Here is a 27215-nt window from a genome sequence, read left to right on the forward strand (position 1 = left end):
ACAAAACTCCGGAAAAAGAACTAAAGAAAATGGAGACAAGCAATCTACTAGATGCAGAGTTCAAAATAGTGGTTATTAAGATGCTCATTGAACTTAGTTAGAACCTGAACAGCATAAAAATGGACCAGTCAGAAGTAAGAGTACACCAACTGAAATGAAGAATAATTTACAAGGAATCAACAATAGAGTAGATGAAGCTGAGACTCAAAACAGTGATTTGAAATAAAAGGAAGCAAAAAATACCCAATCAAAACAGCAAAAGAATAAAGAATTTTTAAAAAATGAGGGTAGTGTAAGGAGCCTCTGGGACAATTTCAACTGTACCGACATTTGCATTATGGGGGTTCAGGAAGGAGAAGAGAGAATAAGAGATTGAAAACCTATTTAGAAAACTAATTCCAAAACAAATAGCATACAAGTTCAGGAAGCACAGAGAGTCCCAAACAAGATGAATCCAAAGAGGATTCATCATAGATACACCAAGATACATCATAATTAAAATGCACAAGGTTAAAGACAGAGTCTTAAAGGCAGCCAGGGAGCTCCACGAAGACTGTCACCTGACTTCTCAACAAAAACTTTGCAGGCCTGAAGGGATTGTCAAGAAGTATTTAAAGGGATGAAAAGCAAGGATCTATAACCATGAGTACTCTACCCAGCAAAGCTATCATTTAGAATTGGACAGATAAAGTTATGAAAATAATGCTTTCTCTGCTAATGCTAATAACAGCAATACCAAATAGATGCATGTACATACACATATATAAACAACCTGAACAGTTAAGATGAAGCTCTAGACTGATTGTGCTCAGCCCAAGACTCTAGCCCTATCTCTGTACATAAGAGAACAACGAATGACTTCTGCTGTCATGGGAAGATACCACCTTTATGACTCAGTGATTGACAAAAGCAGGAAAATTAAATGTCTCAGGTTCTAATCTAAATAAATAACTCAAATACAGATAAAGTACAACCTTATCTACAACTTGGGAATGAAACAAAAGATATACTTGGGTTTTTATTATTAGCAAGCTATAATTAATATTCAAAACCAAGGTAGGGTCACCAACAGCAAAATCATACAATTAGACAGATAAAGAGCTTCCCAAACAATAATCTCTAATAGTAGACAAGAATAGATGATTGTCTGTAAGTAATAAATATCCTACAAATTTCTATGATTTCTTAGAAATATCCATTTTATCCTAAAAGCTGATGTCACTTTACGTTTTACTTCATATTGTACCCATTTTTTTTTTAAGATTTTATCTATTCATTTTTAGAGGGGAAGGGAGGGAGAAACAGAGGGAGAGAAACATCAATGTGTGTTTGCCTTTCACATGCCCCCTACTGGGGACCTGGCTGCAACTCAGGCATGTATCCTGACTGGGAATCAAACCAGTGATGCTTTGGTTCGCAGGCCAGCACTCAATCCACTGAACCCTACCAGCCAGGGCACCATTTTTTTTTAATCCTCACCAGAGGATATGTTTATGGATTTTAGAAAGAAAAGGAGAGAGGTTGAGAGAGAGAGAAAGAGAAACATCAAAGATAGAGAAACATTGGTAGGTTGCCTCCCATAGGTGCCCCAACTGGAATCTAACCCACAACCTAGGTATGTTCCCCAGTCAGAAATTGAACCTGCAACCTTTGATGTATGGAATGATGCTGCAACCAACTGTGCCACTCAGCCAGGGCTAGCTGTGCTTTTTTAATTGGGAAATATATTATATATCACTAAGTAAAATGGTCCAAGAGTATAAGCTGTATTTATCCCATGGCATTAAGTGCATTCTAGTTCTTTCCCTGTCTACATATCCTTGAAGTTTTTATGCACCCCCAGATTGTCGACAATGTGAAATTTGCACAGTGAAAAGAGCTTTAGTGTCATGTGAGTCCTTTCTCTCATTTTGAAAAAAATGGTAGCCATTTTCAGCAATTTTTAGTGAGTAGTAGAGTATTCTTAGTTATATTTATAATTACTATTATAAACATAATGAAGAATTCTGGATTAGTCCTACATAGTAGGAAAATTTATACCAGCTACTTTGAAATCTGTAAGAGACATTTAAAAGAGACATTTCGTATTCTCTTTCTGTTGGTGATTTTAATTCATTATTCTGATGAGTGATCAAAAAGTTGTCTTCCTTCTTTGAAAAAGTTCTTAAAGCAACATTTCATGTGCTTGAAAAATGAAAATCTAATTCTAGAAAAAAATTGTTCTATTCTGCCCATGATAATTTGATGTGAAAATCTATATATACTCTGTTGTGGGAATGTCACATATACTGTAATTGTGTGTATTTTATGCCTTCAAACCCTTGGAAACTGCTTTTAGTTTATAATTGCTAAGATTAATGGAAGAACTTTTTTGGTGTCAGTAATCTTATAATAATAGCTTTCTTATCATTTCCCTCCCAAATGTCTGCGTGAATGAGTAACCTAAAAATTTAGAGGCAGAATAAAAATGACTAATTTAGCTTGAGTATATTGTATAAAAAGGCTCTCCTTCCCTGGCTCTGGCTCTGTATCGTAATATTCAGCAACTATTCACATCTGCAACCTGTGCTACAGTCTTGAAACTACTAGCAGTTCCTTAAACACACTGTGCTTTCTCAGCTCTCTGCCTGGAACATCCTGCTCCACTCCTCTCCATGTTCCCCTCAGCGGGACTCCCCCGTGGTCAGTATACAGTCTTACTGGTGGTCACTGAAATGGAGATGGTTAAGATGTGGACAGAAATGCTAATACAGTACAGGAAGCAACAAAAATGTTAAAAATTTTTAAATATTAAAAACAATGAAAATGTTAAAATCATAGAGAAGAACTGTGAGAATTTGAAAAGTTGGTAATGGGGTGAGGGCATAGTGTTTCCCGAAGACTTGGATGCGCAGGATGGGAATGATGACCCTGTGACTGGGGCGCGCCTGTGTAAGGAGGTAAAGGAGATGTTGGTCAGGAGCAGGAAATGTAAATCTACAAAATATAAAAATGAGTGATAATTTGGAAAAATGAGTACTGAATCCAGAATAAGGAGTTATACTTTTTATGATAAAAATAAAAAAATAAAAAACTTTTAATTAAGAAAAGACATTATCAGCCTTATGAAAGTAAGCCCATCATTAATGAGTCAGATGTGTGAGGTCGGTTTGAATTGACTGATGATTCTACTGTTATTTCTCCTCTAAATAAATAAGAATTGTATTTGAGACATGACAATAAAGTAAGGACACTGATATTATTGTATTATCTTGACGTTTTCCTACTGAATGTCATCCTTACAACAGGGTGAAAAGACGATTATTTTCATATTGTTGCCATTATCCAATATATTTTGAAAGCTTTGAATTGCCTTCAGAACCCATTTGCATTCTCTTAATATGTCATTTATAGTGGTAAATAACATTTTTATTTCATGACAAGTGCTGTCTTAAAACTACTTAATCACTTTGAAAGAAATTTTGCATAGTCAAAGATGTTTCCATTCTCTTGCTGTAGTTCCCCCCTTGCTTCCTGGAGCCACGCAAAAATGTGTCTGTGTTTATTAATAGGTGTTTTATTCTTGTATTATAACCTGGGAAATGATAGAATAAATTTTGCATAATAGAATAATCTGTGTTCAATACAATATTTATATTCTATATTTATATAGTCATAAGATTATTCAGAGGGAGAAAACAGTGAAAACTAATGTCATTGTTTCTATGTAATTCCAAGTGTATTTCTAAATCTCCTAAGAGGATTCTATTGATGGAAATAGTAACAATTTGACCACTTTTTAAATTTTAACTGGAGTTGTTCAAACACATACCATCATTAAAGAAAATGTGTGGACATGGTTTTCTTTTTAAGGAGAAAGAACGGTTGAAGCAAGAAAAACGTGATGAGAAAAGATTAAATAAAGAGCGTAAACTAGAGCAACGAAGATTAGAATTAGAAATGGCAAAGGAACTAAAGAAACCTAATGAAGACATGTGCCTAGCAGATCAAAAGGTAATTTATTATGTAAGCCATTTTTTTTTATTTTTCCATCACCACTTATCGCCACTATACCCTCTTCTACCTCCACCCATCCCCCTCCCCCTGCAACCACCAGACTGTAGTCATGTCTGTTTTTTCTTTTGCTCTATTTCTCCCCCCCAAATGCCCCCCAGAGCTGTCCTAAACATTTTTATTAATGAATTTAACTTTTCCTCTGTTCTCACTCACCTGATTCTCATGGCCAGAGCTACTGCCATTATGAAAGCCTTTCATTTTTAACTAGAACAGTGGATTTCCGAGTTTAAGTCAGTTTGCCTCTCCTGGATGAGCAACGATAAACCTCTCTAGAGCTTTTGTGTGGATAGTGGCAGTTCTTAATATATGAGTGGAGTACTGTAAACCATTTTAATTTTCAGTAGAAATAATACAGAAATCTACAAATGTGGATTGTAAAAGTTGATAGGATTTTTATTGTTTCTATTTCCATTTGGTCATTCCCAGGCATTTAGATACAGAAAGATCTAACTCTTCCCCACACCCTATAGATACTTAAGTTAGAATTTATCATTTATAATCTGCTTCTATGCTTTAGTAATGGTTGAGTATGTTTACTCCATGCTGGCCACTGTGCTAAGTTTATATGGATTCTCACCACAATCCTGTGGAGCTGGTATTTATGCCAATTTACAGATGAGAAAAGTGAGACACAAAGGGGTAAAAGAACTTGCCCAAGATTGCACACTATTACATCAGCCTGGTTTGAAGCCTCAGTTTGTTAACTCCAGAGTCCATCCTGTTTAGGACATCTTAAAAGCTGAGAAATACATCCAACTGTAGTACCTCATATGTGTTTCTCTTCCATCCTGTTTCACAGAAATACAATGTTGCTAAATACATAAATGAAACTTAGAGCAAAATAATCTTGGTTACTGGCATGATTTTACACACTTAAGAGGAGAAATCGATTATGTTTGACTATAAATAAGAAATTGTATTTTTAAGTAATTATATCAGTAATGTATATCGTCTCTGTAACTGTCTCACTAACATTTGATCAAGTATCTATATGTACTTATATGCTATATTCATCTAATACACAAATATGATTGTTTCTTGGTTCATGTAAGCTCTTTTTTTTATTTTGTTTATTTCTTTTTAGAGAGGTGAAGGGAGGGAGAAAGAGAGAAAGAGAAACATCAGTGTGTGGTTGCTTCTCATGTGGCCCCCACTGGGGACCTGGCCTGCAACCCAGGCATGTGCCCTGACTGGGAATGGAACTGCAATGCTTTGGTTCGCAGCCCAAGCTCAATCCACTGAGCTATGCCAGCCAGGGTGTAAGCTCTTTTCTAAAATGCTTAAAGCAAACTTTTAATACCCTATTGGGGATTTCATTAAATTAATATTCTATTTAATATTTTTAAAATAAAATGGAAGTATACATACTAATTTTAATCAATAGGATGTATAAAATTTCCTAAGCACAGAATGGGTATATAGGTTAGTTAACACATTTAAAAAGCTCAGGGTGAGTGGTTTTTTTTTTTTACCCTAAGTAAGCTTTATTTTCTTGCATCCTTCATTTTTATTTAAATCCATATGCACTATATCAAACATATAAATCCACTGTAAATTTAGGTTTGTTAGCTTTGTTATATAAACTTTTAGAACCATGTGGATATGTGTATGTTTAGAATGAAAGAAAACTCAGAACTAAATGGTTTTCAAATGGGCGTATGAAGTGGTGCCCTGTGCTGTGTTCCCACACAATGTTAGCACAAAAGTCTTTGATTCAAGTAGGTGCCAGGCAGGGGGACATTTCTGAACAAGGACCAATTTAGATACATAGAAACACAAGTCAGTTTTTTTCCAATCAAAATTTAAAGTACTGTTACTGAATATCATTCATGGACAAAAAAGTTTTTAATTTAGATTACCTATTTATTGTTCAAACATCCATGACAACTGTTACTACAACATAGTCAGTAAAATGTTAATATGTGGGCATATTTCAGAAGCAGCAGAAGAGGCAGCTTTCTAGTTTTACTACTGAAATTTAATACAATATTAATACAGCACTATGTACAGGAAATCTAAAGATTTAGTTGCAGTATAAAGCAGTTCCTGGTATGGTCATAGGTTCTGGTCATGTGGACCTAGTAATTTATCAGCATTCATTAGCTGAAGATTATACCTGTCTTTCCATCCAGCCTTGCAGCCCACAGGTACACACTGTTCATTTGAGCGATCCGAAAGTGTGACTTAAAAATTAGTCTCTACATTCAGCACATCTTCTCTACTAAGTATGTCCACGATACTTTAGAAATGCTTATTTCTTTTTTTTTAATTGAATTTATTGGGGTGACATCGGTTAATAAAAGTATGTGGGTATCAGGTGTACATTTCTATAACACGTCATCTGTATATTGTATTGTGTGTTCACAACCTCAAGTCAAATCTCCTTCCATCACCATTTATTGCCCTACCATCTTCTCTCTCTTGTCACCCCCTTTCCTGCTGGCAATCACCACACTGCTGTCTGTGTGGAAATGTTTGTTAATGTTATCTAAATTTTGATCCAGTTATATAGCCCATGGTTTATCAATATATTGTAAGTTAATTAAAATTAATCTTCTCTTTTAGAGAGATCTAAGTTTATATTGTGTTCAACCAAAACTTGTTGATGGTTACTTGAAGTCAACATCATATGCTTAATACCGTAGGGCTACAGAAATGTACTCAGGGAACTTACAGTCCAGAGGGAACTCCACCGTGCAACTCCAGAGAAAGAAAGATAGCAACTTAATTTGCTTCAGAAGATACTAAATCACAGCTTTAAATCTTATTTTATTTTCAGCCTTTGCCAGAGTTGCCTCGTATTCCAGGACTTGTTCTCTCTGGAAGTACATTTTCAGACTGTCTCATGGTGGTGCAGTTCTTACGAAACTTTGGCAAAGTTTTGGGCTTTGATGTGAATATTGATGTTCCAAACCTGAGCGTCCTTCAAGAGGGACTGCTAAACATAGGGGACAGCATGGGTGAGGTGCAAGACCTGCTTGTGAGGCTCCTCTCAGCTGCTGTATGTGACCCAGGTCTAATTACGGGATACAAGGTAAAAAAAAAAAAAAAATATATATATATATATATATATATAAAAAAGTATATTTTAAATTTGTATTATCAGTGCATTGATAGTGGGTTGTAACTTATTAGCAGAAGTTTGTACAGAATGATCCAGTTTTTTCTACATGATATTAAATGTATATTTGCTTTAAGTTGCAGTTGGCACACACCTAGAAAAATCTGCTTTATAAAGCCTAAGGAATATAGATTATCCCCAAATTCCTCTTTTTATTCCTCTTTCAGCAAAAGCCAAGTTGATTTAAGAAGATACTAAGTGATATTAAGAAAAACAGAGTATTCATAAATCATAAAGCAATTAGAACTTATGTGTGCCTTCTGAAATTATACTGTGTTCCTTCTGAATCACTGTGAGTAACTTGAGGCTAATCAAGGCACCTATAGACCAGCATGTTAAGACTCTGTACTGCTCAGTGTATACTCAGAAATTCAGTTATCTTAATTCCAATTAAGGTACATATTTCAGTCAGCTTTGCTATAGGTAGTGTTGTAGAGAGATGCACCTGTTATATTTTCCTTCATCTCCCTGTCGCTCCATATATTAGGCAGTAAAATCCATGATACCATAGAGCCAGACAACACAATAACAGTGCTTTGAATCTCCTATTTCCCTGTCCCGAATGTCTACATAAAGCCTGGAAAAACTTGGGACAGTTTCTGGAGTGAAAGAAGGTATGGTAGACGATTCCTACTTGTGAGTTTATATACTCTTCTCCCCATCTGACTTTGAAGCAAGAGTTTGGAGGAGGAATAGAAAGATTACAAATACGTGAATCGTCTATCATCTCTTGCCTATTTTCATCTCTACTTGATCAAAAATGTGAATAAAGCTGTTGTCAGAATATATAAATTATATGCTAGCATTTTAAAGTTATATTGTCTTATGCTATGAATGAATATGCCAATACTGATGAAAATGCCAACATTTTGTAGGCCAAAACAGCTCTTGGAGAACATTTGCTGAATGTTGGTGTAAATCGGGACAATGTTTCCGAGATTTTGCAGATTTTTATGGAAGCCCACTGTGGACAAACAGAGCTTACTGAAAGCCTGAAGACCAAAGCTTTTCAAGCTCACACTCCCGCGCAGAAAGCCTCTGTCCTGGCTTTCCTCATCAATGAACTGGCCTGCAGCAAGAGTGTGGTGAGGTAAGCATATGGCCAGACTTTTCTGGCTATTATTCTCTGTTTTGAATTTGTCTTACCACAAAGTAATGCAGATTGCTTATAGAAAATTTCAAAGTTATAAACTAGCACAAAGAAAAAAATTAAAATTATACTTAATCTTCCCATTCAGACATGACTATTAATAAATTTTAATGTATTTCTTTGTAGTCTACTGAAAAGAAAATTTGTATTATACTGTATATAATAGTTGTAACCTGTTTTGTTCATTTAATAATTTTGTAATGTATATACAAAATATAAAAATAATGTTTCTTGCTATAGTCCCAGGATCAAGCACTGTTGGAAGAATCCAGAATTTTTGTTTTCTTGACATCTTATAATGATAGATGACTACTAATTTTCCTTAGTATGCATTCACAGAATTATCCAGCTACTTGTTACTTTATTATGCTCTAATGCAACCTTAATATTATTAGTTTATTGATATATTAATTTGCACCTTAAAAAAATAGTTAATCACATTTAAAAGTCAAAGTAAGCCTTCCAGTCTAGTATTTTAAGATTTGGTGAACAAATCCAAGTTCATTTTGTTTTTGCTATGTTACAGTGTTTAATTATGTTACTTTTAATTCCTTACTTTTTAGGAAAAGGATCAATTCAAGTATTTCAGAGTCATGTATTTCTATTAGGGTGGACATTTTAGCTATGATACTGTATTGATATAATTTTTCACTTGTTTTTGTTATTCATGATAATCATCATTTTCACTTACTAAAAAACTACATTAATTTGCTTACCAGATTAATGTATTGCATGATGGATTAATTTATGTTTTCTAATAATTTTTTGCATTGGCAGTGAAATTGACAAGAATATTGATTATATGTCAAACTTGAGGAGAGATAAATGGGTGGTAGAAGGTAAACTTCGCAAGTAAGTCCTATTTTATTAAAATTAATATACTTTCCCTTTGTACATGTTCCCCAATAAAACATATAAATTGGAAAGATAGAATTTAAACTTTATTTTGTCTAAGAAGTAGAAATGGTAAAGCTTAAAATTAAGATAAGATATGAAATTAATATAACTCAGGGCCAGAATTTGCAATGGACAAAAGATATAATGAGATCTATTGAGCTCATACAATTCAAATTTAGAAGAAAGTCATTTGTCTTTTTTCTTTCAAAGAAGTCAAGTAATTACATTTTCTAAGATTGTTGTTGCTATCAGGTTACTTTTATCATAAATAGAATCTGTTTAGAACTACCACCCTTTTTCTTAATTGCTTTCTAGTTAAAATTTACTTTTATAGAGCATGTAACATACTCAGATATATTCAGCATTAAAACTTAATTAGCTTCCTGCCACGAAATATGCTGAAATTATTCAGCTTCTATGTTAAGAAGGTGGTTTTTTTTTGTGGTAATTTGCATTGAAATTTATTCAGTCTGATAGTAGGGGATCAGGAATTGTCACTTGGCCATTGCTAGAATTAGTCTTTCCAACTTTCTAACATTTCCTTTTTTTAAAGTGTTCTAATTCCAAAGCATTATTCTTGAAAGTTAATATGTTCTATAATTTCTAGAAACACCATTTCTTAATTTTTTTAATTCTAATTTTTATTATCATTGATTTATTGTTTACTGTGAGAAAAATAAAATATCATTAGGTACTTTTGCTTAAAACTCTTTAAAAAGCATAGAAAGAAGCCTTTCCTTTTATATCATCATTTTATGTATATTTAAAGGCTCAGAATCATTCATGCTAAGAAAACAGGCAAAAGAGACACTGCAGGTGGTGATCTTGGAGAAGAGCAGCATCCATTAGGGACACCCACTCCAGGGCGAAAGCGAAGACGGAAGGGAGGAGACAGTGATTATGATGATGATGATGATGATGACAGTGATGACCAAGCTGATGAAGATGATGAAGATGAAGAAGATAAAGAAGACAAAAAAGGAAAGAAGGCTGATATCTGTGAAGATGAGGTAAGAAAATTTAGGTTGATTTTAATATTTAACTAAGACTGCATAACATTGAAAAATAACACAGAAACACTGAATTTGAAAGACTGTGTGCACCCTGTGTTCATTGAGCACTATTTACAATAGCCATGATTTAGAAGCAGCCCAAGTGTCCATCAGCAGATGACTGGACAAAAAAGCTATGGTACATTTACACAATGGAATATTACCTTGGCCAAAAAAAGGGAGGAAATCTTACCCTCTGCAACAGCATGGATGGACCTAGAGAGCATTATTCTAAGTGAAGTAAGCCAGTCAGAGAAAGACAAATACCACATGATTTCACTCATATGTGGAATTTAATGAACAAAATTAACAAACAGGCAAAATAGTGACAGGCTCATCGATAGAGAGCAGGCTGATAGCTGTCAAGGGGTTGGGCAGTGCTGGGTGAGGGGGATGAAGAGATTGAGCAAAAGTGAAAAAAGAAAAAGACTCATGGACATGGACAACAGTGTTGTGATTGTTGGGGGAAGGGGGCAGAGGAGGGGTATAGGGGGGATAAATGGTGATAGAAGGAAAGTTGACTTGGGTTGGGGAATACCTAATACAGCGTCCAGATGACGTGTAGTAGAATTGTACACCAGAAACCTATATAATTTGTTAACCAGTGTCACTCAAATAAATTTAATAAAACAGAAAAACATAACACAGAATTTGGGGTCAAGTGGATTTGGGTTTTAATTTCATTTTGACACGTGTTTAGTTTCTTCATCTGAATACTGAATATTATAATATTCACATATAAAGTATTTTGTGATGGGTAAATAAATATTGAATAGACTGCCTAGAGACAGCAGGTACATACTTGAATAAAAAAAGTTAAGTTTTTCTTTTTATAGAATGACTTGAGAGCTCTCTAAAGAATTATGCTGATTCTTAATTTTAGGTATTCTCTTTCATTCCAGTGACAATACTTTATACCTTAAAAGTGTTGTCAGGTTTTGTGAAACTGATATATTTCTCAAACACCAGTTTATTATATGCCCAGCTTTAGGCACTTTTGATCAAAGATATATAAGAAGGCACTAAAAGTCCCCTCTCAATTTACAGGCTCACTGAGGAAGATTTGCAATAAGAAAGTGTAATGTGTTAAGTGTTAACTGCTTCAATAGAGGTATTTACAATGTGCTAGGCTGATAGAAAGGAAAGGCATTTAACCATTCTGAGGAATAAATTCTCACAGAGGCTTTCTGGACCCATTACTAGCTGGGGCTACAAGCTGGGCTAAATGTTAACCTGGGTAGGAATACAGGGAAGAGTTTTCCAGGCAGAGAGACACAGAAGCCTGAAACCACAATGTGCTTTTAAGGCAGGGGTCCCCAACCTCTGGGCCATGGACTGGGACTGGTCCGGGGTTGTTAGGAACCAGGCCTTGCAGCAGGAGGTGAGTTTGTGGACTGAGGTTGGGACCCTAGAAACATGAATATTTAAGAGAGCCCAAAAGGCTTATTGTTGAAAATGGGACAGAGAGGTGGAAGATTCCTGTGGAGAACCAGAGTTAGTGATTCACTAGGAGGATGCACAGAACTCAGCATCTAGTCATGCTGTGTCTATGAATTATTATAGCAATAGGAAACAAAGCAAACCAGCAGAGAGAAAAGGCATATGAGTCAAAGTTCAGAGGAAACCAGACTTAAACTTCAGAGAGTTTATTTCCCAGTGACATCATACAGCAGTTCTTCCAGCAATGAGTTGTGACACATGTGACGTGTTGTGTACTAGTGAAGCTCAGTAGAGACTCACTGCCAGATTTCTTGCAGGGGACTGGCCACAAAGACACCTTCTGTACAGCATGTTCCAAAATTCCAGACTCCCGGAAGAAATGTAGATGTATAAACCACACTGTTGGCACAGTGTAAGTCTAGTGAGCCCACTTTATCAGTTAGGGTCTGGCTGGGGTCAGGGAACCCTCAAATCCAAGTTCCAGACACCAGCCTAGTGCCAACCTTTCAAAAGGTAGTATAGTCAGGTCTGCAATTTTAACTCTTTTCTACATGTGGAGTAATAACAAAAATCAAGAAAAATTGAACATTTCAAAAATGAGGGCATAATAAACAAACATTAAGGCAGCTGAGTCTAGTGTGACAGGGACTGAAAGTTTTCAGTGGGTTTAGAAACACAGAGGTCAGCACCGTTTCATCAGAGGGGTGAGCCAGGCTGTGAGCTCAAACAACAGAAAGGGAGAAAGTGGAGACGGCCATTTCAGGCACTGTGCCTTGGAGGGAAGGTGGTTCCTGGAGGGGAGCAAAGACCAAGGACTTGTCAGATGTGGAAAGATGGAGATGATTTTTGATTGAAGGGAAAGAGTCGATAAAATGAGAGAGGGAGGTTGAAGATTCAGAAGAAAAAGAATAATTAACAATATAAGTTCCTAAAGTTATTGGAAGACATTCAGTCATGGTAAACGGGGGCCTAGCTTTGCAGAGCAGGCTAAAGGGAAGAAGGCAAGGTTATAGAGGTAGGTATGTGTGTGTCTGTATGTGTTTGAGGGAAGCTACCGTAAGCCATGGAAATGGACATATGTAAAAGGGAGATTAAAGCTGAAATTTACCTTTCACCTAAAAAGAATTCTAGAAATATTGCCCTGGGTAGTGTAGATCACTTGGGTGGTTGCCATCCCTCAAAACAAAAGTTGCAGGTCTGATTCCTGGTCAGGGCACATGCCTGGGTTGCACCTTTGGTGCCCAGTTAGGCCCCATGCAAGAGACAACCAATTAATATTTCTCCCTCAAGCTTATGTTTCTCTCCCTCTCTTTCTTCCTCCTTTCCCTTCTCTCTGGAGTCAATGAAAAAAAAAATTTAAGGATTCTAGTAATATTCATAGGGCTATAAAATGGTATTCAAAAAACAATATACAGCCTATCACTGTTGCCCTCAATGCCAGGAGTATTAAGCTAAGGAAAGCTAGAAACAACTCTTGTCCTTTCTTGCATCAAATCAGTACTGCTAGAGAAATAAAGGAAGAAGGCCTGGAGGGATAGATAACTTTTTTTTTAAAGATTTTATTTATTTATTTATTTGTTTGTTTGTTTATTTTTAGAGGAAAGGGAGGGGGAGAGAGAGAGAGAGAGAGAAACATCAATGTGCGGTTGCTGGGGGTTATGGCCTGCAACCCATGCATGTACCCTGACTGAGAATCAAACCTGCGACACTTTGGTTCGCAGCCTGTGCTCAATCCATTGAGCTACACCAGCCAGGGCTGGGATAGATAACTTTTAAGATTTTAATTATTTGTTTGTTTGTTTGTTTGTATATTTATTTTTAGAGAGGGAAATGGAGGAAGATAGAGAGGGATAGAAACATCAGTGTGTGTTTGCCTCTTGAGTGACCCCTAGCAGGAACCTAGCCCACAACCCAGCATGTGCCCTGACTGGGAATCGAACCAGCAACCCTTTGGTTCACAGGCTGGCACTCAATCCACTGAGCCACACCACCCATGGCTAGATAATTTTGTTGGTACAATATGTGAAAATATCTAATCAAGACCAATGATAAATTATGGAATCAAATTTTTGACCGAATCTAGGTAATAATGTAGAGGTACTTGTAAGATCACATACTACCCAATTCTCTTAAGTAAAAATATCATTAAATGTAAAATATTTTAATAAATCCCTCCCCAGTGTTATATTTTAGACCAGAATGATAAAAATCCCATTGAAATTCCTTGCTGAAATTATTTCATAATATGCTACTTCTTTTTAAATCCTCACCCAAGGACATTTTCCTTTTTAGCTAAGGAGGGAGGAGCGGTGGCAGGGCAGGGTGGGGAGAGAGAAAGAAAGAGAGAGAAATCAGTCAGTTGGTTGCCTTCTTGTATGCACCCTGACTAGGTGTCGAAGCTGCAACCCAGGCATGTTCCCTGACCAGGAATTGAACCTGAGACCTTTCAGTCTATGGGAGGATGCTCCAATTAACTGGATCGCACCAGCCAGAGCATAATGTTATACTTTTGAAACCACTTGATCAAATATTTGTATTCCATTGCAAATAATGTGAAGGGTATATAATTTGGGTATTAAAATTGTGATTATCCAAACAAAAGATACCATTTATAACCAATCTACTTTATTTGGCAAGTGGAGCTGTTACCATAGCAGGAATTAAACTTTTCTGATCAGTGTTAATAAGCTTTTCACAGAATTGGCATCCCTTTTCAGCACTTAATACAAATTGTTTTAAAGTGTTGACTCACAAATTGACATCATGTCATTGAGATTTCAGTGTATTTCACTGGGTAGTTATCCCGCTAAATTAGAATTTATTTACAGAAATTGTTTCATCTGGCTTCCTCTTTTCACATGAATTAACAAACCATGCATGTTTTAAGGGAAATAAAGACTAAATTCTCATTAATTATTTAAAAAGTATTAAAGTTTCTTGGACCAGATATGTCATTTAGTGTAGTGTTTTGTTTTTTTAATGAGTGTTGAATTATAGAGTTAATTATATTGTAGGATTTAATTGATGAAGATCCTAGCAAATGTATATCTTATTATTAATATGAGAAAACTTCTAAAACTTTTAAAAATAATAAATATTTTGGTATCTGAGAAGCCAAATTAGCATTTCCTTTAAATGAATTGAGAGTTACTGTATTTTTCGGACCATAAGACACACCTAGGTTTTAGAGGAGGGAAAAAATTTTTGAAGCAAAAAATGTGGTAAAATATTTGATAACATAAAATCATAATATTTCACCAATGTGAATGTAAAGTGCATTCCGACTATAAGATGCGCCCCCCCTTTTCCTCCCAAATTTGGAGGAAAGGTGTGTGTCTTATAGTCCGAAAAATACGGTAATCTTTGTAATGAAGAATTGGTAGCCACTTACCAATTTTCTAATAAAAATTTAATTATTTAATGAACTTGATTGATAAAATAGGCATATTATTCCTTCAAAAATAGGTTTGGCTACTTGATTAAAGTATAGGTAGAGTGTCTGTTAAACTACTTAAAAAACTAATTGCAGGTAACCTTTCCAGTGAGAGTCATGTGTCCTTTTTGACCAAGTCATAGCCCTTTGTCTCAAGATGATTCCCTCTTCCCACTCCTATTCCTTCAACGTATGAACAGTTTCCCTTATACTTAGATTTGTGTTGAAACTTATGTGAGCATTAACCTTGAAAGTAGCCATGTAAATTCCAACATATAGGAGCATGTAATGGCCTTCTCTTTTGTTTGGGAAACTATGGAGAGAACCATGGCTAGAATTGATTCTGTGGTAAACTTAAGTAGACATTTCACTTCTTTTGCATCATAGGAAGAGTCTTAGAAATGGCAGTCAGTTAAATTGGCTGATTCCTAGCAACTTTGTTGTCTTCTTTCAGATATTTGTAGATTGGATTGTATTTTATGAGAGAAAATTATTAAACATTTATCACTTGAGAATCATATAGATATAAAAACATCTATGTGTGAGATTCAAGACTCGAGGGTCCCTGAGGCTATTGTCTTTTAAGGGTTCTTTTAATCCCCAATAGAAATCATGTTACTTTTAGCACAAATAACATGCCTAAATGCCTTTGTAACCTGGTCCCCTAAAGTAGGATGAGGAGTGGGTAAGTGATTCCTAATAGTAATACTTCTGAGGTTTTCCTTTCACTTTTATGGGGGAAATAATCATAGTGATTTGGAAATATCTGTTTATGATTAGTTTGTGTCAGTGTAGCTTTTGAAAAAGGCTCATAGAAGGTGAACATCAAAAACAAGTTCTTATTTTTTTAAAACTAAGGTGTACCTGAAGCTTCTCATTAAAGTACAGTTTGAGAAAGAATATTTACACATTATGTGTCAACAGCTCTGCTACTTGATTTCAGATCTGTTCTTGTTTAGTTCTCACAAAAACCCATGTTACAGGCAATGTTATCACCAATTTATAGTTAAGGGAAGTCTTAGAAGAGTAAAATAATTTGCTTATGTAACATAGTGTGGCTGAAATCCAAAGAAGCACATGTACCTTCTATTCCTTCATGCTTTTCCTCTGAAACATAATTTAGGGTTATTTTTCCTATATTCATGGCCTAGAGTGAAAAATTTCATTTAATCAGATGTAAACTTTCCATTTATTAAATTAGTTCTATATATAATGTTCAAAATATAACTTAGCCATCTTTAAAAATGACTTTTTCAGTTTATGGTACTAATATTTTGCAGTCTTCTAAATTTAAACCCTTAACATCATAATTTACTCCTTTTTTTATCTCCCTCACCCCTCTCAGCTTCATGTCCATGAGTTGCAAGGGCTTTACAGTTTTAACTATGTAATATCTCTTATGTTTATTTGCTTTTCTTTATTTCTTTTTCCCTAATAAGGCCTACCACCTTTCTCTCTATTTAATCATTGCAGCAATCTACTAACTAGGTTTGCCAATTCTAGGCCTTTCCCTGCTCCAGGCCATCCTAGAACTATTGCCATATTTATCTTGGTGAAGCTAGTTTTGATGTTCAGTCTCCCTCAAAGGATCAGTGCAAAGCATTCACAACACTAGACAGTTAACTGTTAAACTCGTCTTTGTCTTATCTCCCAGATTACCTATTCTTACCTGTTGTGTGAAGATATATCAAACTTTTTCTAGTATTCCCTGTCCTCTTTTCTCTGATTAATCCATTCCTAAGCATTATTTAATAGCTAATTAAAACACAGCTTTTCCCACATAGCCTCTCTTGGTATAGATTTCCCTGTAGAAGTCATCTTACCCTTCCCTGAACTCTCTGATTCTTAATCTCTACCTCTCTGAGGGAGGACCTTACAGCTTCCTAATGTTGAGTGCTTTTCACCTTTTAGTATAATGTTTTGTGTGTTCCCCGAAAGATTATTAGTATATAGAAAGCAAGAACTGACTCTATTCATTTCCATAGGGCCTGTTTTAGTGCTTTGCATATAGGAGGCTTTAATTAAATATTTGCTGATGGATTGAACAAATAAATCTTAAAGTGGGTAAATTACACTGTATTTTGTTATGAATAGGATGAAGGTGACCAAGCAGCAAGTGTTGAAGAGCTAGAAAAGCAGATCGAAAAACTGAGTAAAGTAAGCACTTTCAGATTATAGTTTTTATCTTTTTTTGCAATATTTTAAAAACTGGCCTGTATGAGATTAGTTTTCTGGCTGCTAACAAGCTTTTTATAATTAATTAAAATGAGGAACCCTAGAAACATTCTCAGTTAAACCTTATAAGTTTAATGCCAAAGTTAAAAGCCTGCTTCTTAAGTCGTGGCACTAAACTTAATCAGGACCTATAGTCTTCAGCTCTTTATTTAAATTTTTTAAAAAATCTACAAATATGCAGTCTTATTTCTTAGCAATAATTACTTTTAAAATTCACTCAAATTTTATGGTAGAAGTTTCAGCATCTTGTTTTATTTTACACGACTATTTGAATTTTATTTGAATTGAATTTATAAACTGTATTTGTGTACTTCTCATTAAAACTTGAATTTTGGTGGCATTAGTGAAGTTTAGATGAACTTCTTGTTAAAAAATGAGTTTTTAAAAGTATTATGAGATTAATATGAGATACCTATAGATCATATCAATGTTAACTTCACAAATTTATCTCAATATTTGATCACATGGTTTATTATCAAGTATAGGACATGCTACCATAAGATACCTGATAAAATAAAACTTATCTTTTTAATTTCATGGCATCAAAAATATTCTAATTACCCTCAAAATAATTTCAAACTATGTAAATGTTACTGAAATTGAAATCAGACATGTAATACTTAGTTTATTTGCTCTCTTTTCCCAGTAGTGAAATTTATCTGCTCTAAAGGCATAATAAGTGTAAAGTTACTTATTTGTTAAATTTTAAAGCACTTAACACCCATAAGTTAACGATATGCATCATTTTTTAACAGCAACAGTGTCAGTACAGAAGGAAGCTCTTTGACGCTTCTCACTCTCTACGTTCTATGATGTTCGGCCAGGATCGTTACAGACGCCGGTACTGGATTCTTCCCCAGTGTGGGGGGATTTTTGTAGAAGGCATGGAGAGTGGTGAAGGTAGGAAATGTTAAATCTATTACAAAAAGTATAAGAAATCGTATCTTTGAAACCCTGTTACTTCTTCAATATATTTTGTGCTTCCAGAATCCAATTTGCTTTATGGATAATGTTATAATACTTCGACTCATATTTCTTTTGAACTCATAATGCCCTTTTTATTCACAAATATTCCTTCTCTGCCCATGATGTTTCTTTTGCTGCTTTTTTCAACATCAAACATACACTATTCTTTTTCTTACTTAGTGGACAAAGATCTTCACCAGTATTATCCTTTATAGCTTCTGCTCCATTTGTCAAATTATCTAACATGTGCTTTATTCTTTAACCTTGGCAATAAGCATCCATCCTGACAGTCTCTCTGGAGGTAACCTGCTCAAATTTGAGGCTCCTTTAATCTTCCTCATTCATCTTGAGCTTTTACTCATGTTTGAAGTTTGTGATCACTTACTTTTCCATTAAACTTCCTCCTTTTTTGAGTTTTCAGTTACCACACATTTCATGATATTCTACCCACTTAACTGTTCTTTCGCTGGCTTCTTCTCTGTTTCATTAACTAGTACAGTGCATAGAGCATTTATGTGCTCAATAAAAAAATCATAAGTTGAATTTTTCAGAACTCTATGACTGGGCACTTCCAAATATTTAAATTCTGATATGGCCAAAAGTGTTCTATGAGTGCTTATGGGTTTCATGATGCAGCTATTGCCCCATGGTGGTACCAGGAGGCAAGAGTTTCTTCAACATATTTTTGAATACCCACGATGTGCCAGGCATTTCTAGGCACCATAGAGGTTCACATATACATAAAACGCAGTCCATGCCATGTGGAAGTTTACTGATCCATTGGAAGGGAGAGGGGATTGATTAATCAGACAGAATTTATGCAAAGCAGTTGTTTTTAAGCTTTTTATTTTTAGCAAGGGAACCACCCTTTTTAAAAATAAAAATTTTACATGGGCAATGGGCAGTAGTTAATGAAATAATGCATGTAAAGTACTTAAAATACTGGATGGCAGGTAAGCATTGGCATACAGTAGACAGCGTTGTTATTGTTTTGCACAATAATATATTTCCTGTGAATTCAGTTTATATGAAATAAGAGTATGAGATCACGTATGAGAGTGTGTGAGTCAGGCTCTGCTGTCCTAGGCAGGGGTTGCTGATATAATCAGGGAGGGCACGTGGAAGCTTCAGTTATGTTTTATTTCTTTTTAAAAATTGATGTAAGTGGGTCAGCTTGTTGATTTACAAAATGGTGCAGTATTTCCTTCTTTTAATTGTTTATCTAAAATATTTTATAGTTCTAAGTATAGAAGGATAAAATGATAAGTAATTAAAATAATAAATAAATAAATAAATAAATAACTAGCTCTGTACACAAAGGAAATCATCAACAAAATGAAATGACACCCAACGAAATGAGAGAAAATATTTGCAAATCATATATCTGATAAGGGGCTAAATCCAAAATACATAAAGAACTTGTAACTCAACACCAAAAAAATAATTCATTTACAAAATATGCAGATCTGAATAGACATTTTTTCCAGAGAAGTCATATAGATGGCCAACAAGTACATGAAAAGATACTCAACATCATTAATCATCAGGGAAATGCAAATCCGAACCACAATGAAATATCATCTCACACTTGTCAGAATGGCTGTTACCAAAACACAAGGAATACCAAGAATTGCTGGAGTTGTAGAGAAAAGGGAACCCTAGTGCGCTGTTGGTAAATTGGTGCAGCCACTGTTGAAAACAGGATGGAGGTTCTTCCCCCCAAAATTAAAAATGGAACTACCATAAGACCCAGCAATTTCACTTTTGCAAATTTATCTCAAGAAATCCAAAACACTAATTTGAAAAGATATTTGCATCTTCATGTTCATTGTAGCATTATTTGTAATAGCCAAGATATGGAAACAACTTAATCCCTTCATCAATGGATAAGTGGACAGGTGAATGGATAAAGTAATATTATACACACACACACACACACACACACACACACAATGGAATACTACTCAGCCATAAGAAAGAATGAAATCTTGCCATTTGTAGCACTGTGTATGGACCTCAAGGGCATTATGTTAAATGGAATGTTAGAGATAGACAAATACCAAGTGATCTGTCTTTTATGTGGAATCTTTTTTGTTAAAAAACAGACATAATGTTCTCCCCACCTCCAAACAAAAAAAGCAAAGTTGTAGGTATAGAGAACAGATTGGTCGTAATTGATGGAGGAGGTGGGGGGGGTGGGATGGGTAAACTATACCTTTTGGGGGGGGATTAGTTTAAATAAATTGTTTAAATGAAAAATCTTACAGAGAAACCCACTATCTAACAAAAATAACATTGTTCTGGTTGACCTATTTTGGGGGAACTCCTAGCCTTTCCAGATATACCTTTATCCTGTATACTTGCTTTCCAATCCAGGGGTGGTTCTAGAGGCAATCTAAGAAATGTTAGGACTTAGCAAATCAGAAAGTAAAGTCAGAGACGTCAAAGCGTCTAAAGGGATCAAAACAGGGAAATGTCATATAGCCTACTTAGTATTTTATTATAATTTTTGGCATACATGGTCATCTGGACCAGTAGACTGAGTGAGCTCTTAGAGGCAGAGACTAATTTAGGCAGGGATACTACACGAAAATACCTGCGAGCAAAGTAGAGATTGGATTGGGGAAGAAAGGAGTGGAAAACTCAGTGGTGTGACCATTCCAGTAGCCTAGGTAAGAAGTGTGGAGGCCCTGAACTCAGGCACAAACAGGGAGACAGGTATCTTGAAGGTAGAATTACTATAAGAAATCATTGAATACAATGTAAGAAAAATGGAATCAGAGCAAATTTGATGAATTAATCCTCAGTGGAAAAATTGTGATACTTTTTTTTCCCTTTTTAATATTTGTTTATTTTTAAGTTACAGTTGGCATACAATATTATATTAGTTTCAGGTGTACAATAGTGATTAGACATTTATATAACTTATGAAATGATGACCCCAATAAATCTGATATCTGACACTGTGCATCATTATTATAATATTATTTCCTTCTGCTGTACTTTAATCAGAAGAATTGAGAGAGGAAGTTTGATTGAAATGAAATTAAAGTTTTAGTATAGAAATCTAATTTAAAATGACAAAATTGTGAGTCATTGAAGGTGGAGAGCCGTGGTAACACTTAAGAACAAGTAAAGCAGTGTCCAGGCAAGTGGCTTTAACTTAGCTATAAGAATCACCTGAAAAGCTGAAAAAAACAAACAAACCTGAGCTGTACCCCAAACTAATGAAATGTTCTTCAGTTTGGTTAAGGGCCACATCATTGTCAGCCACCTGGGCACATAAACTTGAAGTTTTCTAGGACATAATGTAGACATCAGCTTTTCCTTCAAAATGTCTGTAGTCAATCTTCCTGCAACACTACTGAAATCAGTTCTTTATCAATACATACCTGCATTATTTCAGCTGTCTGTGACTTCTTTATATGCAGTCCCCTCTTTCTGTTATGTCTCTACTCTAAAACCTTGAACAACTCCCTATCACCTGTAAGATGATATAAGTCTGTATGTAACCTGGCATTCAAGGCCTGTTTATAGAGGGAGGATGCAACAAAAATTTAGAACTGTCTGAAATAAAGAGAGAATTAAAATTGCTCCTCCTGTAGGTGTAGCTAGCAAATATCATCTGGAAAGCAGGAGAATGTGGACATTTGTATCCATGAATTCATCTGTAATATGAACAACAGGAACCTCCCAGCCACCTGTTGGAATTGTGATGGGTACCAAAGGAGAGGAATACTGAGAGGGCCCGGCATACCATGTATTTTTTCCTTCTCCTCTTTAACTCTAGGATGCCAAAGAATGTCACTGAAGTGAAATGGTATTGCTCAATACCCTTTCCTGAATTTGTTCTTGCTTAAGAAGTACAATCTCTTTCTCCTCCAGGTATGCAACACTTGCATGACCTTGGCAGGTTTAAAAGTACAGCTGGGTTTTGGCAACATACCAGGTCAACAGTTATAGAAGCTGCCAGTAGAGGTCACAATAAATATGTCCAGATGATAGGTGGACATGCTTGTGAAGAATTTAAATACCCTAGTATTTTTCCATGCCAGTTATGCAATTTGATGAAGGAACAACTAACTAGAGTTCACGCAAAAGGTCAAAAAGCCTCTGCAGTGTCTGTGATACTGGTGTTTCAGCCATAGATAGCACCAAATGTCAACCACAATAAAGGAATTTATTTGCATTCTGAAACGGTAGATTCTTGGTCCCTCGTTTCTAGCAAGCTCATAAATGTTTGAGGCCCTTCTTTCTTGCATAATGAACTGAGGAGCATGGTTAGCACCGTCTTCTGGAGTGGGACCAGGACTGAGCTCAGCCCTTGTCCTTGAGTTTGAAAGATCCCTAATCGGGGACCAGAGAAGCCTGTCTTCAGGAGGCAAATTAAACTCATATGATGGAGCTGATAACTGTGAGTATTCCCAGCCTTGAACTCATTTCAAAATGATAGTCAAGATGATGTAGGATACTCCCTCAGTTCTATTCTTCTAGTCATTTTCTGAGATCTAGAGGTGGTGAGATTTTACAGAAGGTTGTGGAACTGAGACTTTGTAGCTCTAATCTCTGAAAGAGATTCCTTCCCAGAGATCTCCTCCACCTAATCTTCTGGTGACTCCCTTTCTCCTAACAACTTTTTAAGCCTATGAACCAATCACTGATCTCACAGTCCTCTTTTCCACATTCCCACTCTCTAAGATTACACAATCCATCAACTTCTCTCTTACCAATCCTTCTATTTTTTGGTGTGAGGTAGCCTCTGCAAAAAACAAACAAGCAAACAAACAAACAAACAAACAAAAAACCCTAGCCTGTCTTCTCCTTTCTTTGTTCCTTTCTCATGTATTTTGTGCAGAAACCTATGGCACTTATTAGGCTCTCCCTTTCAGTTTCCTCCCCTGATATGGGGCTTATATGACCTAAAAGCACGATTTCATTTCTAACAGTGCAAAGTCAAAGCCCTTGTGCACTTAGGTGGGCCTGTTCTGATTTAATCAGTGAACCAAGGGCATGCTGTCAGGCCTTCCACTCTCAAGGCCTCAGTTTTCTTGTAATCATGCTAGCATAGCCAGAATCTCAGAGCAGCTGCATCCTGTGTGGTCTAGTCCAATTCACATTCAAGAGTCTCAGGAAAATCACTACAATGGGATATGTTTTACCAATGTTTCCAAGCATCAGTTTGGAAATAGGGTAGCATTGCCGGTCTCAGCATTATTAGTCAGCCCAGACTGCTCATTCTGTAACCAGGGCATGTGGTTCCCCTTACTCCACTATTTATTGTCCCTTCCTTGTACAAACAAGCAAGCCCAGCCTCTAAGGGTCTTTCTGAGTGCTTTTGGTCTGTTGAGAGCCTAGCTTAGTCTTGATTCTGCTGGATTTCCGCCTGATGTCCCGCCCAGGCTCCTACAGAGCATGCTCACAATAACTGCTGGCTTCACATCCACAGGGTCACTTTCCCCATACATGCCTCATATGACAGAAGGATAGATGTTTTCTCCACTTTCCCCTCTAAAGGGGCTGCCACCATCTGTTCTAGTTCACCTTCCTCCTCAGGACTCATGAAAATCTCAAGACACCCTTGTTAGGGTACCACTTTAAGGCATCTGCCACCCTTGAGCACACTACTGAGATCATCTTAACTCCCAGTGAGTTACCACTGATCCCAAGGTGAAATCCTTCCACCCCTGGGTGGTCCCCTTCCAGAAATCTGTGACATCAAGACTTTGTTGGACACCAACTGTTATATAAGATGCATGATCACAAAGACCACTAATAACACACAGTGCTAATAGCAGCAAAATCTATCAGTGAAGGCAATTTATAAGCAGAGGAGTAATAGTTCACAGATCCCTCAGCTCCCATAGTGGTTCCACAGGACTTGGATATATGACCAGAGCACTCTAAGAGACAAAACACTACATACCCCTTCCTTGCCCTGTACTTATGGGTTAGTGTGAGAAAGGGTAGAAAGCCCTTAAGAGGTCCTCAGATCTTGAAATGGTGCTTGCCGGTGTGTATACAGAAGTCAGAGCCTACTGAGGACCCTGAGAGCGGTGTTGGCAGCAGCTTCTAAAGGCCCCGCTGTTCTTCCTCTGGCCCTCAGGAAAGTTGGGAAGAAGAAAGCCCCTCTGGTCACTCAGCTAAACCAAGGAATTTTCCCCTTAAATTCACTGTCTTTTTTTTTTAACCTTTTGTGGTGTGTTAGTTTGTAGTAGATTTACTCAGTATTAGAAGGAAAATGAAACAAGTTAATTGTATGTATATACTGTGCTGTGAAAGATACTGTTTTGTTTGACATTAGGTCATGGTGTTACAGCCTTAGGTCTATAAGAATAAAAAACAGTTCCTGTTACGGATATGGGGGAATTTTACCTAAAGGGTGAAGGTGTTATGGTATCAGTCATCTTTCTAATAATGTGTGGGTCACACTAGGAAGGAACATTCTAGGAATATTCTAGATAGACAGCTGGTATGAGTCTGCTTTACTTCAGTCTTCTCCACAGTAACAGCAAAATGTCTCTTAGGAACCAGGTTGTTGTAGCACCACTGACATAAATACACTTAAGGAGCTATGGAAGTGCACCCAAGGTTATACCTTTGGGTCCTGGGAGGAAGCCCTTAAAGGGACACCTATATTCTAAATGCCAGTGTTTTTACATTCCTTGCATTCTTTATTTGTTTCACTTAGAGTTTAGTAAAATCTATTAGAAAGTTTTAGCCTGCTTCAACCCAACTAAGAAGAGTCATAGGAAAAATTTTCATCTGACATAGGAGTGATGGATCCCTAGGATCCAGTGATAACTGTTAGGTGAACTGAAAGAGTTCAGATTGATTCTGGTAAGACTCATGAAGACATAGTCTCTTTCTAATAGCAAACTTGCTACTTTTAGGATTTGTTTTAATTGGGAAATGATGGTATTTTCTTTGTTATTATGCAGCTGTAGTTACTACCAGAGATATTAATCAACTGAACAGCACTCCCTGTTGCATCTCTTGCTTGTCTTCCTCTTCTTTAGTCTGCTTTGAAGATGTTTATTAATCTCATTGAGGCCCTGGCCAGGTAGCTAAATTGGTCAGAGCTTCGAACCGATACTCCAAGGTTGATGGCTTGATCCCTGGTCAAGGCACATACAAGAATCAACCAGTGAATGCATAAATACGTGGAACAACAAATCAGTGTCTGTCTGTCTGTCTGTCTGTCTCTCCCCCTCCCTCCCACTCCCCCTCTTAAAAATCAATAAATAAAAATGTTTAGAAAATACTTATTAACACATGTCAAAAAAGCAAGATCTGGGAAGAATGAGATTATGTGAAATAGATAGAAAACTAATATTAAAGAATTTATTTTTTTTTTAATTGCAGTTCACAGTCAGTATTATTTTGTATTAGTTTCCAGTATACAGCATAGTAGCTAGACCCTCATGTGCTTTATAGGGTGGTCCTTCTCATATTTCTAGTACCCACCTGGCATTATACATAGTTATTACAATGTTATTGACAATATTTTCTATGATGCATTTTACATCCTGCTGACTGTTCTGTAACTACCAATCTACCTCTCAATCCCTTCACCTTTTTCACCCAAACCCCTAACCCCCCTCCCTCTGGCAACCATCAGTCTGTTCTCTGTATCTGTCCGTCTTTTTCTGTTTTGTTTGTTTATTTATAGTGTTCTTTAGATTTCACATACAAGTAAAATCATACGGTATTTGTCTTTTTCTGATTTATTTCTCTTAGCACAATACCCTCTAGAATTATGTATGCTGTCCCAAATGGTAATATTTCATTCTTTTTGTGGCCAAGTAATATTTTATTATATATATGTTCCACCGCTTTTTTATCTTCTCATCTATTATTCATGGGTGCTTGGGTTGCTTCCACAGCTTTACTGTTGTAAATAATACTGCAATGAACATAGCGGTGCATATATTTTTTCAAGTTAGTGTTTTGGGTTTCTTTGGGTATATACTCAAAAGTGGAACCTCTAGGTTATAAGGCAGTTCCATTTTTAAGTTTTGGAGGAACCTCCATACTGTTTCCCACAGTGGCTGCACCAAACTGCCTTCCTACCAGCAGTGCACAAGGGTTTCCTTTTCTCCACATCCTTGTCAACTCTTACTGTTTGCTGGTTTATTGGTGATAGCCATTCTGACAGATGTGAGGTGATATCTCATTGTGGTTGTGGTTTTAATTTTCATTTCTCTGATAACTAGTGACATTGAGCATGTTTTCATATGTCTGTTGGCCATCTGTATGTCCTCTTTGGAGAAATGTCTATGTGGGTCTTTTGCCCATTTTTAACTGGATTGTGTGGATGTTTTTTTGTTTTTGTTTTCTCATTGAGTTGTATTAGTTCTCAACAAGTTTTGGATATTAAGCCCTTATCATTGGTGAATATGTTCTCCCATTCAGTGTGTTGCCTTTTAATTTTGTTGATGGTTTCATTTGCTGTGCAAAAACTTTTTAGTTTGATGTAGTCCTTTTTGTTTATTTTTTCTTTTGTTTCTCTTGCCCAAGATTATATATCAGAAAAAAATATTATGAAGAGATTTTACTGCCTAGGTTTTCTTTTAGGAATTTTATGGTTTTGAGTCTTACATTGTAAGTCTTTAGTCCATTTTGAGTTTATTCTTGTATATGGTGTAAGAAGGTGGTGCAGTTTCATTTTTTCCAAATATCTGTTAAATAATCTTTTTATACTAAACATCCTATATATTTCTTTGAATTTTTAAAAATAATTTCACATTTTAATTGGAGGTGTAGCTATATATAATTAAGCAATTTGAATGTAAAAGTTAAAGACAGCCACAAATAAGCTATTAAAATATATCACCATCTCAATCTACATTGTTAGATGCAAGTGGA

General features: G+C 36.0%; 1 protein-coding gene across 3 annotated transcripts in view; it reads left to right on the top strand.

Moving 5' to 3' along the window:
- The window catches only part of BAZ2B (bromodomain adjacent to zinc finger domain 2B), a 364968-nt gene that overhangs the window by 308721 nt on the left and 29032 nt on the right, over nt 1-27215 (top strand). For all 3 annotated transcript variants that reach the window (XM_045821942.1, XM_045821977.1, XM_045822067.1), the window contains 7 exons: nt 3853-3993; nt 6836-7090; nt 8053-8267; nt 9105-9179; nt 9994-10234; nt 17244-17306; nt 18140-18284. In XM_045821942.1, coding sequence (XP_045677898.1) covers nt 3853-3993; nt 6836-7090; nt 8053-8267; nt 9105-9179; nt 9994-10234; nt 17244-17306; nt 18140-18284 — 1135 coding nt within the window. The remainder of the gene's footprint in view (nt 1-3852; nt 3994-6835; nt 7091-8052; nt 8268-9104; nt 9180-9993; nt 10235-17243; nt 17307-18139; nt 18285-27215) is intronic.

Source organism: Phyllostomus hastatus, unplaced genomic scaffold, assembly GCF_019186645.2.
Source record: "Phyllostomus hastatus isolate PE091 unplaced genomic scaffold, TTU_PhHast_1.1 phas_contig_1, whole genome shotgun sequence".
Classification (NCBI taxonomy): domain Eukaryota; kingdom Metazoa; phylum Chordata; class Mammalia; order Chiroptera; family Phyllostomidae; genus Phyllostomus; species Phyllostomus hastatus.